The sequence below is a fragment of the Drosophila mauritiana genome, chromosome 3R (assembly GCF_004382145.1).
Source record: "Drosophila mauritiana strain mau12 chromosome 3R, ASM438214v1, whole genome shotgun sequence".
In the NCBI taxonomy this organism is placed as follows: Eukaryota; Metazoa; Arthropoda; class Insecta; order Diptera; family Drosophilidae; genus Drosophila; species Drosophila mauritiana.
The window spans coordinates 14,422,614-14,433,872 of record NC_046670.1 but is presented as its reverse complement, the minus strand read 5'-3'; the positions used below and the strand labels follow the sequence as shown (position 1 = coordinate 14,433,872).

The following is an 11,259-nucleotide window of genomic DNA, read 5'->3' as shown; positions in this document are numbered from 1 at the left end:
TAGCAAAACATCAATTTGAAAATCGATAGTATTCATATGCATATTCGATAAATATTCAAAACCAGCTGACTTCAACGCGGTTCTGTTTTGTTTTGGTTGCTCATTCGCTTGATTCGCACTATCAGCAGGTAAAATGTGTTATTAACAATTAAAATGGCTTATTAAAATGGATTTTTAGGAACCATGTCGGCCGACTACTCCCATCTGAGCTCAGCCATCCTGGAGCAGTGCTTCGGCAAGGTGGTGCAGGCGGTGGCCGACTGCCTCTTTTCGGCCACCACGAGGACCCTGGGACAGATCACCAGTGCCACCAAGTTGTCAAGGAAGGAAGTGGCATTCGCGCTGGCGGTGCTGGTCAAGTTCAGACTGGTGGACTTTACCGCCTCCAAGGCAAACCCCTTCCTGGCGGAGTACGCCCTCCGGCGCGAGGATGTTCTCTGCCTTCTAAGGTATCCGCGGTATGTAAAATCGTATATCTTTTATGCAGTTTCATGTTTTAAAATGTCCTCGGTAACTTTTTCAGCTACGTTCACCTGGTGCAAACCAAGTACGGAAATGTGGGTGCTTCCATTTCGGAGGAGTTGATTAATTCTGGATCCGATACGGCAACTGGAATTCTGCTAAAATGCCTTGCCGAGAATGAAAACAAGGCAGAAAGCCCGGAGTCCTACCGTAACACCTTTCTCGAAATGATCACCGATCACTATATCATCAAGAGACCAGAACTGCTGGTGGGCGACGACCAGGATGAGAATGTGCCGAAATTCGAGACCAACGAGTGCGATTTCTTTAGGCATCCCAATATTGATCTTCAGTTGTTGGCCAAGATACAAAAAGGAGAAGCCACTCTGGCGGAGGCCAGGGACTCACACATGGTGTGGAACCTGAACCACGATCGCTTTCATCAAGACTTCCGGGACACCATCATGGTAGATGCAATTGAGCGAAAACTGGGTGAAAATGCTGCAGAGTGCTTTCGATTCATATTGAAGATTATGTACAACACAACTGATCCGTGGGAAAGAGTGAGTTTCAAGACAAACATTGTGTTATTCAAAAATTCATAACATATATATTTCTTTGTGCAGAAACTCTCCAATCAAATTACTTTCGTGGAAATTAAACAGGCTATTGAAAGGAAATCGAATAACCTAGATCTTATGAAGTACTTGGACCAGTACATAAGCCTATTGAGTGAGTATAACTGAACAAAAAACGGATGAATACATCTTAAAATAATGTTTAATTTTTAGCTGAGGACTCACTGGGATTTTTTCGAAGAGTGGGCGACATGGGTGGTGGTGTGTACGTGGTGGATATGGAACATGCCTTCGAGTCGCTGGCCTTTGCTTGTGTGGAGTGTGTTATCACGGAACGATTTGGCTCAAAGGCAGCACGAATATTCCGAGTGATTCGGTGCAAGAAATACATAGAACAGGAGGACCTGCAAAAGGAGGCCATGATCCCATCCAAAGAGGCCAAGTCGCTGGCGTATAATTTGTTCCAGGAACAGTTTATTCATGTCAAGATTATTAAGAAGCCTGGCGGAGGCAGTAATGGCCCCGCTAAAGCATTTTACCTCTTCCAGGTCAGGGAGAAAGATGTGAGTGTGGTCGAGAAAAAATTTCTTTTCTATTTCTAATGTTATTCATGCATTTCAGACCGTGAGAATGCTGCTCGATGCCAGCTACAAATCCCTTTATAACACAATAGAGCGATCTAACTACGAAAAAAATGAACACAAGGGCCTAATTGAAAAATCACAAAGGCTGGACAGCATAGTAGAGGCCATGAAGGAACGTGGAGAGACGGACGAGTATATCGCAGAGGTACATATTATTAAGGTTGATAAGAAGTACATTATAAGCCGCTCCTTGCCATTTCAGATTGTTGAGACTTTCACGCCACCGGAGTGCGAGATCCTTAATAAGGTTAAAAATCGCATAAAGACCTTGTCAAAAGCTGAACTGACCCTAGACGACACAATCTTCCTACTGCAAATGTATCAGCATCATTGCACTACGCTGCCAACGGGTATTCGTAAATTTAAATAAATTGTAATCTTAAGAGAATCTGATTGTCTTATTTATTCAGAAGTTTATTTTTGCCCGCCGAGAGGCATTTTGAAGAAAACTAAGACTATGCATTTTTTGAACATTTACGATCAGCATTTATATGGTTACTGCCGACATTTTAAAGTATATTAGACTCAAATTTATTAAACACACATATGCGAACGAAAGGACTGCACACTGAATCACAGGCTATATAAATAAGGTATGCATAAAAGAAGGCTAGTTGCTTTCAGGAGTTATTACACTCCGCTTCCGGTGCACAATACGCTGCTCGCGGTGGGCTTTCTGCAATTTAATGAAATGTTGTTCCAAGGCATCGAAATCAATACCACTTTTGTACTCCAGTGAGTTGCGTTCATCCCTGAGGATTAAAGAAAAGCTGCATTGAAGGTTTCAACTCTAGGAAATATCTTACACAGGATCGTGACCCCAGTAGTTGGGCACGCATTGCAAACGATTCCGAAGCGTGTCAAAGGCTTCCGTCTGCGGCAGCAGCATCAGGATGCCAAACAGGGCATGAGCCAAGTACTGTGCATCCGCGCAGTTATTCGCTTTGGAAACAAGCGTAAGACGCAATGGAGCGAATATGGGAGACTCTATCAACTGAACCAGTTTGTCCAGCTCGGTCAGCAGCTCCAAAGTGATTTCAACATCGGCACTGCATAATAATAATAAATACACATTCAATAAATTAAGAAAGGTGATATAGGTATTAACCACTTACAATAGCGTAACCAAGCGGGACACATGCTGGTAGCTCTGGGTAAGCAGGCACAGGGAAAGTGTGGACACTGGACAGTGGGCCCAGCTCTTGTAGAGGCATTGAAAGAGATCCGCTGACTTCTCGTTGGATATATTTCGCAGGCTCGTACGCAATTCGAATAGCTCCGTTGAGGTTAGTAGAATCATGTTCAGCAGGCGCACAACCGTCGAAGCAAACTTCAAGTTGGGCACGCCCTCCGCAATTATTTCGGCAAAGGTGCGGTAAATGTATTCCGCATTCAGCAGCACACAGAGTTTTCTTCAATAGATATGGTTATATGTGGGCATATTCAATGAAAGTAAATATTTGTAATGGGTTTACCTAATAATAAGGCTGGCTCTGTTCTCCAGTATAAGTTTCTCCTCGCTGAAAAGGTTCAATAAACTCAACAAAAACTCGCGATAGTGCGATTTGTTAAAATCGTTGAGCTCTGTAGTAAGAGAGTATTAGTTACTATACTCGTATTGATTAAAAGAATTTCAGGAATATGTTCTCACCCCTGCTCTCTTGAGAATTTACGATTTCCGCCAAAACGGACAGGCTTTGAAGGACTACCTCATCCGAGTTGTCGGCCAAAGTTGACAATAGATTAGTGTTCAGGTTTCTCGCATGCACGGACATTTCGTTTGGAAAGTTGGTGAATAGATGGTGGATCCATTTTAGAACTGCGATCTTTGTGTGCATCGAATTGTGCGTGAGATACTGTGAAAGAACGTCCATAATCGAACGCAAATCAATCTTGGCCACTGTCTCCGTTTTCAGCTCCTTGGTCGAAACGAGCAACATCATCGAGTTGTTAACAGACACGGCGCACTCTTTAATACCTGTAGATTAAATGGATTAAAGGTGTGCTTTCTAATGTAACTATTAGCTTACTTCTCTTCGATTCCACATTGTATTCCAGACACGGCAATATCGCCGTGAATATGCCACTAGCATACGGCAGCACATTGGGGCCAAATATTTGGACAAACTCCCGTATCCAGGTGATCGCAATGGACTTGATGAGCTCATTGGGCGATTGTGCGTGCGTTATAAGTGTATTGATAGTATCCTCCATACGCACGGATGACGAGTCGTTCCTTATGGACTTCAGGAACTGGCTAATTGTGGTCTCGCACATGCGCTGGATCTCAAGCGTATTGTCCTCGAGCATGACGAAGAGTCCGTCCAAAATCTCGGTCAAATAGTTGACCATGTTAATATCCGGTACGGCATTTAGGATCGATATCCATGAGATCACATACTGACGGGCAAACGCATCCTTCACATAGATGTGCTCTCTCAGCAAAGGAATGAACGCCTGCAGATTGAATGTTTGCGACGATTCCGTGACAATATCCTAAAAGTAGGATAATTAACCAATAACTCTGATTCTTTTGATATTAAATGAAATTCTAATGGTACCTACCTTCAGCAGGCGATCCAGCAATTCGCTGCCGTCCTTGACCATTTGATCGGAATCAGTCACGAGTCGTGATAGTGCGGCGAAAAGCTCCGGGAAGAAGGGAATGATCGCAGAGCGGGCCACCTTCACTACGTTGTACAGGGACTCGCAGGCGAAGTAACGCACACGGATATCCGGATCCGACAGGCAGGTCATGATGGGCGTCACCAGGCCCTGGACGTACTTGCCCGCATCCTGCAAAAGTGGACAAAGTCTTGAAAAGGGAACACGCTTCCGATGACTAATGGTCACACATACCTTGCCCAGCCCTAAACCCATGGCTGCCAGACCGATAAGCGCTCCTTTCCTTCGGTTTGCGTCCCGTGATGTCGCATAATCCGTGGCCAGCACTTCGATCAGCTTGCGGATCTGGGCAGAGTTGTTTTTGTTGTTGAATTCCGTGACCATTCTGGCGAAGAGTGCATTTCCCAATTGGGATGACGAATCTCGGCGGTGGCTGTTTCATGGACTACTCACTTCTCGATCTCCTGCGAGGCCACCTTACGTTTCTCGTACACCTTGTCGCCCAACGCCTTGGCGCAGGACTCACTAAGCGGGGCGTATGGCGGTTCCATTCTGTAATCCGTAATCTAATCAAAATAACAATATTTGTAGGCGGGTTTTTGGATTGCTCTGCATATCTTCACGAACAGCTGTTTACTAGGGATGCCAACTCGTGTTTTCATATGCGTAAAGTTTTCGCTTTGGCGCCAAGTTTCAGTCGCATTAAAAAAAAATAATTTTCATTTAATTTAAGTAATGCCTACAATCTCAAGGACACATCTAAACGAGTTCTTAAGCAAACTCACAATAAAAACGCAATTATCTTTAATTAAATATAATATTTTTATTAACCAAGTAGCTAATATAGCTAAAATGAATTTGTTGCTAACTTAAATATAACAAAATTATGTTTTAACTATTTACATTCTTTTGGTTGGTTACAACCAAATAAATAATATCACTTTTAAAAACTTAAACCAGGAACTGAATAAATTTCGAATTGGCTTTAGTCGACCTCCTCGACTGTGGGTCCAGAGTAGCCGCCAAATCCTCCGGCCTGTTGGCCGCAGTTGGCTCCCGGTCCACCAGCTGCTCCCGCTCCCTGCTGATGCATCTTGGTCATGATGGGGGAGCAGTGGCGAGTGAGCTCCTCCATCTTGTGGTCGAACTCCTCCTTCTCGGCGGTGGTGTTGCTGTCCAGCCATCGGATAGTGTCGTTGCACTTGTCCAGGACGGAGTTCTTGTCGGCCTCGTCCAATTTGCCAGCGGGTGCCTGCTCCACGGACTGCTTCACATTGAAGACGTAGCTCTCCAGGGCATTTCGAGAGGTTATGCGCTGGCGATGCTTCTCGTCCTCGTCGGCGTACTTCTCAGCCTCGTTCACCATGCGATCAATCTCAGCCTGCGAGAGGCGTCCCTTGTCGTTCTTGATCGTGATGTTCTTGGCCTTGCCCGTGCTCATCTCCTTGGCGCTGACGTTCAAGATTCCATTGGCGTCCAAGTCGAAGGTAACTTCTATCTGGGGCACACCCCTTGGTGCAGGTGGAATGCCGGACAGATCGAAGGTGCCCAATGCATTGTTGTCCTTCGTCATCGCACGTTCGCCCTCATACACCTGGATGGAGACTCCGGGCTGGTTGTCCGAGTACGTGGAGAAAGTCTTAGTCTGCTTGCACGGAATGCGGCAGTTGCGCTCGATCAGCTTGGTCATTACACCTCCAGCAGTCTCAATTCCCAATGAAAGTGGGGCCACGTCCACCAGCAGCACGTCCTGGATCTTGCCGCTCTGGTCTCCGCTGAGGATAGCGGCCTGCACAGCAGCTCCGTATGCCACTGCCTCGTCTGGGTTGATGGATAGGTTGAGGTTCTTGCCGTGGAAGAACTCCTGCAGCAGACTTTGCACCTTGGGAATGCGAGTGGACCCACCGACAAGCACGATGTCGTGGATCTGACCCTTGTCCATCTTGGCATCGGTGAGGGCCTTCTCCACAGGCTGCAGGGTGTTGCGGAAGAGGTCTGCGCACAGCTCCTCGAACCTTGCTCACTTTGGTGTAGAAGTCCTGACCCTCAAACAATGCGTCGATCTCGATGGTGGCCTCCGTGCTGGAGGAGAGTGTGCGCTTGGCCCGTTCAGCTGCTGTTCTGAGGCGTCGTAGGGCGCGAGGGTTGGAGCGCAGATCCTTCTTGTACTTGCGCTTGAACTCCTCCGCCAGGTGTGTAACTAGCCGGTTGTCAAAGTCCTCGCCGCCCAAGTGTGTGTCTCCGGCTGTGGAGCGCACCTCGAACAGTGATCCCTCGTCGATGGTCAGGATGGAGACATCGAAGGTGCCGCCGCCCAAGTCGAAGATAAGCACATTGCGCTCACCCTTGAGATTCTTGTCCAGTCCGTAGGCCAGTGCTGCCGCCGTGGGCTCATTGATGATGCGGAGCACATTCAGGCCGGCGATGTGACCAGCGTCTTTGGTAGCCTGCCGCTGGGAGTCGTTGAAGTAGGCTGGAACTGTGATGACTGCATCCGTGATGCTCTCGCCCAGATACGCCTCCGCCGTCTCCTTCATCTTGGCCAGCACCATTGAGCTGATCTCCTCGGGGGCAAATCGCTTGGACTCACCCTTATACTCTACGCCGATCTTGGGCTTTCCGCAGTCGCTTACCACCTTGAAAGGCCAGTGCTTCATGTCTTCTGCGATTTTGGGGTCGTCGTATTTACGGCCAATAAGTCGCTTGGCGTCGAACACTGTGTTTCTGGGGTTCATGGCCACCTGGTTCTTGGCCGGATCGCCGATCAGGCGTTCCGAATCTGTGAAAGCCACGTAGGACGGAGTGGTGCGGTTGCCCTGGTCGTTGGCGATAATCTCCACCTTGCCATGTTGGTAGACACCCACGCAGGAGTAGGTGGTGCCCAGATCGATTCCAATAGCAGGCATTGTGTGTGAGTTCTTCTTCCTCGGTAACGACTTGTTCAAAGTATTCAGAGTTCTCTTCTTGTCTTCAATAATTACTTCTTGGTTGATTTCAGTAGTTGCAGTTGATATAGTTGGTTGCTGGTTACTTTAAATTGATTCACTTTAACTTGCACTTTAATGCAGATTGTTTGTTTAGCTTGTTCAGCTGCGCTTGTTTGTTTGCTTAGCTTTCGCTTAGCGATGTGTTCACTTTGCTTATTTGAATTGAATTGACGCTCTGGGTACGAAGCGGCTCTATTTATACTCCGGCGCTCTTTTCGCGAACATTCGAGGCGCGCTCTCTCGAAGCAACGAGAACAGTGTGCCGTTTACCGTTTGTCAGAGTGAGAGAGCATTAGTGCAGAGAGGGAGAGCCACAAAACGATGAGAGAATAACGGCCAGAGAAATTTCTCGAGTTTTCTTTCTGCCAAACAAATGACCTACCACAACAACCAGTTTGTTTTGGGATTCTAGAAAATTCGCTTTATTTTGGAAATTTCTTTATAAATACGGCTGCTTAAATAACCTATGTTAAAGATAATCGAAGCGCTTTGTTATGCGTATGCCACCGTTTTTAAACCAATAAATGTCTGCTCGGCATATGTATTAAAGACTATTTTGGCTTTTTAGTTAATGAACTCAACTATTAACGGACTTTCTTCTGTTTTAATATACGATAATCTAACTTTAAGGGTCTGGAAACTGTATAAGAATTTAGTTGCGACTTATTTTACATATTTATGTATGTTGTTTATGTGGATAGCTTCATTCAATAAGTCAAGCATACTACATGTGTACTAGATTCATTGAATTTAATTACATTCGAACATATATATGTAGGTGAGTGGCAGCTATGGAAACTAATTGCTATGTACATATGTATTTATAAGTCTTAGAAAGATGAGACCAAAAATACAGACCTTGTGGCGACTAACCAGCACAGGTTTTATTTATATAAATTAAAAACATTGCCACGCCCTTTCAGCTCCAACAAACCCCAAAATCTGTAAAGCTATCAGTATATTCACATTTTAAATTGGTTTAAATGTAAATACTGCGCTAACATATGGGTGTAGGCCCATATCACTTCTTACAATAGAAAGATGAAAGATGACCCTTCGAAAAGATTAGTAATTAACTTTAGTTACATTGCATTGTTTTCATAAAAGGCTCTGTTTTTGAAATATCCTTTTGCATGTAAAACATAATCTATATGATTTACAATCATCTGCAATGCAATCTGTATTAAACTAATAAATAAATCGCTTATTTGGGCAAATAAATACATTTTGAAGAGTATCTTGTCAAAGCTATATACATCCGCATAACAAAGCGCTTCGATTATCTTTAACATAGGTTATTTAAGCAGCCGTATTTATAAAGAAATTTCCAAAATAAAGCGAATTTTCTAGAATCCCAAAACAAACTGGTTGTTGTGGTAGGTCATTTGTTTGGCAGAAAGAAAACTCGATAAATTTCTCTGGCCGTTATTCTCTCATCGTTTTGTGGCTCTCCCTCTCTGCACTAATGCTCTCTCACTCTGACAAACGGTAAACGGCACACTGTTCTCGTTGCTTCGAGAGAGCGCGCCTCGAATGTTCGCGAAAAGAGCGCCGGAGTATAAATAGAGCCGCTTCGTACCCAGAGCGTCAATTCAATTCAAATAAGCAAAGTGAACACATCGCTAAGCGAAAGCTAAGCAAACAAACAAGCGCAGCTGAACAAGCTAAACAAACAATCTGCATTAAAGTGCAAGTTAAAGTGAATCAATTTAAAGTAACCAGCAACCAACTATATCAACTGCAACTACTGAAATCAACCAAGAAGTAATTATTGAAGACAAGAAGAGAACTCTGAATACTTTGAACAAGTCGTTACCGAGGAAGAAGAACTCACACACAATGCCTGCTATTGGAATCGATCTGGGCACCACCTACTCCTGCGTGGGTGTCTACCAACATGGCAAGGTGGAGATTATCGCCAACGACCAGGGCAACCGCACCACTCCGTCCTACGTGGCTTTCACAGATTCGGAACGCCTGATCGGCGATCCGGCCAAGAACCAGGTGGCCATGAACCCCAGAAACACAGTGTTCGACGCCAAGCGACTTATTGGCCGTAAATACGACGACCCCAAAATCGCAGAAGACATGAAGCACTGGCCTTTCAAGGTGGTAAGCGACTGCGGAAAGCCCAAGATCGGCGTAGAGTATAAGGGTGAGTCCAAGCGATTTGCCCCCGAGGAGATCAGCTCAATGGTGCTGGCCAAGATGAAGGAGACGGCGGAGGCGTATCTGGGCGAGAGCATCACGGATGCAGTCATCACAGTTCCAGCCTACTTCAACGACTCCCAGCGGCAGGCTACCAAAGACGCTGGTCACATCGCCGGCCTGAATGTGCTCCGCATCATCAATGAGCCCACGGCGGCAGCACTGGCCTACGGACTGGACAAGAATCTCAAGGGTGAGCGCAATGTGCTTATCTTCGACTTGGGCGGCGGCACCTTCGATGTCTCCATCCTGACCATCGACGAGGGATCACTGTTCGAGGTGCGCTCCACAGCCGGAGACACACACTTGGGCGGCGAGGACTTTGACAACCGGCTAGTTACACACCTGGCGGAGGAGTTCAAGCGCAAGTACAAGAAGGATCTGCGCTCCAACCCTCGCGCCCTACGACGCCTCAGAACAGCAGCTGAACGGGCCAAGCGCACACTCTCCTCCAGCACGGAGGCCACCATCGAGATCGACGCATTGTTTGAGGGTCAGGACTTCTACACCAAAGTGAGCCGCGCAAGGTTCGAGGAGCTGTGCGCAGACCTCTTCCGCAACACCCTGCAGCCTGTGGAGAAGGCCCTCACCGATGCCAAGATGGACAAGGGTCAGATCCACGACATCGTGCTTGTCGGTGGATCCACTCGCATTCCCAAGGTGCAAAGTCTGCTGCAGGAGTTCTTCCACGGCAAGAACCTCAACCTATCCATCAACCCAGACGAGGCAGTGGCATACGGAGCTGCTGTGCAGGCCGCTATCCTCAGCGGAGACCAGAGCGGCAAGATCCAGGACGTGCTGCTGGTGGACGTGGCCCCACTTTCATTGGGAATTGAGACTGCTGGAGGTGTAATGACCAAGCTGATCGAGCGCAACTGCCGCATTCCGTGCAAGCAGACTAAGACTTTCTCCACGTACTCGGACAACCAGCCCGGAGTCTCCATCCAGGTGTATGAGGGCGAACGTGCGATGACGAAGGACAACAATGCATTGGGCACCTTCGATCTGTCCGGCATTCCACCTGCACCAAGGGGTGTGCCCCAGATAGAAGTTACCTTCGACTTGGACGCCAATGGAATCTTGAACGTCAGCGCCAAGGAGATGAGCACGGGCAAGGCCAAGAACATCACGATCAAGAACGACAAGGGACGCCTCTCGCAGGCTGAGATTGATCGCATGGTGAACGAGGCTGAGCAGTACGCCGACGAGGACGAGAAGCATCGCCAGCGCATAACCTCTCGAAATGCCCTGGAGAGCTACGTCTTCAATGTGAAGCAGTCCGTGGAGCAGGCACCCGCTGGCAAATTGGACGAGGCCGACAAGAACTCCGTCCTGGACAAGTGCAACGACACTATCCGATGGCTGGACAGCAACACCACCGCCGAGAAGGAGGAGTTCGACCACAAGATGGAGGAGCTCACTCGCCACTGCTCCCCCATCATGACCAAGATGCATCAGCAGGGAGCGGGAGCGGGAGCAGCTGGTGGACCGGGAGCCAACTGCGGCCAACAGGCCGGAGGATTTGGCGGCTACTCTGGACCCACAGTCGAGGAGGTCGACTAAAGCCAAAAAGAAAATTATTCAGTTCCTGGATTAAGTTTTTAAAAGTGATATAAATAGTTGAGTGCCATAGAAAAATGTACATATAGTATTATACATACTTATATGTTAGCAACCCATTGCTTTGACTACATATAATAGCAAAAATAATAATTAATGCAATACTCTTATAAGTAAATTAATTGAATAAAATAA

At 46.8% G+C, this 11,259-nt stretch overlaps 3 protein-coding genes and 1 pseudogene across 3 annotated transcripts; 2 read left to right on the top strand and 2 right to left on the bottom strand.

Moving 5' to 3' along the window:
- The first annotated feature begins 55 nt into the window (after positions 1-55).
- LOC117144029 (DNA-directed RNA polymerase III subunit RPC3) lies at positions 56-2,072 on the top strand. Its single transcript, XM_033308989.1, has 7 exons — positions 56-128; positions 179-458; positions 524-1,025; positions 1,089-1,194; positions 1,254-1,603; positions 1,662-1,829; positions 1,887-2,072. The coding sequence occupies exons 2-7, from the start codon at positions 184-186 to the stop codon at positions 2,052-2,054; spliced, it is 1,569 nt and encodes a 522-aa protein (XP_033164880.1). The 5' UTR covers positions 56-128; positions 179-183; the 3' UTR covers positions 2,055-2,072.
- A 2-nt stretch (positions 2,073-2,074) lies between these two features.
- Positions 2,075-4,940, bottom strand: LOC117144028 (protein VAC14 homolog). The gene is made up of 9 exons (XM_033308988.1): positions 4,763-4,940; positions 4,544-4,694; positions 4,250-4,480; positions 3,715-4,180; positions 3,336-3,662; positions 3,160-3,268; positions 2,800-3,096; positions 2,491-2,733; positions 2,075-2,436 (listed from the first exon to the last, which is right to left on the bottom strand). The coding sequence occupies exons 1-9, from the start codon at positions 4,858-4,860 to the stop codon at positions 2,295-2,297; spliced, it is 2,064 nt and encodes a 687-aa protein (XP_033164879.1). The 5' UTR covers positions 4,861-4,940; the 3' UTR covers positions 2,075-2,294.
- A 348-nt stretch (positions 4,941-5,288) lies between these two features.
- LOC117145309 lies at positions 5,289-7,472 on the bottom strand (annotated as a pseudogene).
- A 1,408-nt stretch (positions 7,473-8,880) lies between these two features.
- Positions 8,881-11,076, top strand: LOC117145307 (major heat shock 70 kDa protein Ba). The gene has a single exon (XM_033310902.1). The coding sequence runs from the start codon at positions 9,136-9,138 to the stop codon at positions 11,065-11,067; it is 1,932 nt and encodes a 643-aa protein (XP_033166793.1). The 5' UTR covers positions 8,881-9,135; the 3' UTR covers positions 11,068-11,076.
- Positions 11,077-11,259: the final 183 nt, after the last annotated feature.

Excerpts from the sequence above, each read along its gene's own strand:
- LOC117144028 (XM_033308988.1), bottom strand. The coding sequence starts at position 4,860 with ATGGAACCGCCATACGCCCCGCTTAGTGAGTCCTGCGCCAAGGCGTTG. Across the intron at positions 4,481-4,543 it reads TGGGTTTAGGGCTGGGCAAG|GATGCGGGCAAGTACGTCCA; the intron begins GTATGTGTGACC and ends CCACTTTTGCAG. Across the intron at positions 4,181-4,249 it reads TGCTGGATCGCCTGCTGAAG|GATATTGTCACGGAATCGTC; the intron begins GTAGGTACCATT and ends TCCTACTTTTAG.
- LOC117145307 (XM_033310902.1), top strand. The coding sequence starts at position 9,136 with ATGCCTGCTATTGGAATCGATCTGGGCACCACCTACTCCTGCGTGGGT.
- LOC117144029 (XM_033308989.1), top strand. The coding sequence starts at position 184 with ATGTCGGCCGACTACTCCCATCTGAGCTCAGCCATCCTGGAGCAGTGC. Across the intron at positions 1,195-1,253 it reads CCAGTACATAAGCCTATTGA|CTGAGGACTCACTGGGATTT; the intron begins GTGAGTATAACT and ends TTTAATTTTTAG. Across the intron at positions 1,830-1,886 it reads CGGACGAGTATATCGCAGAG|ATTGTTGAGACTTTCACGCC; the intron begins GTACATATTATT and ends TTGCCATTTCAG.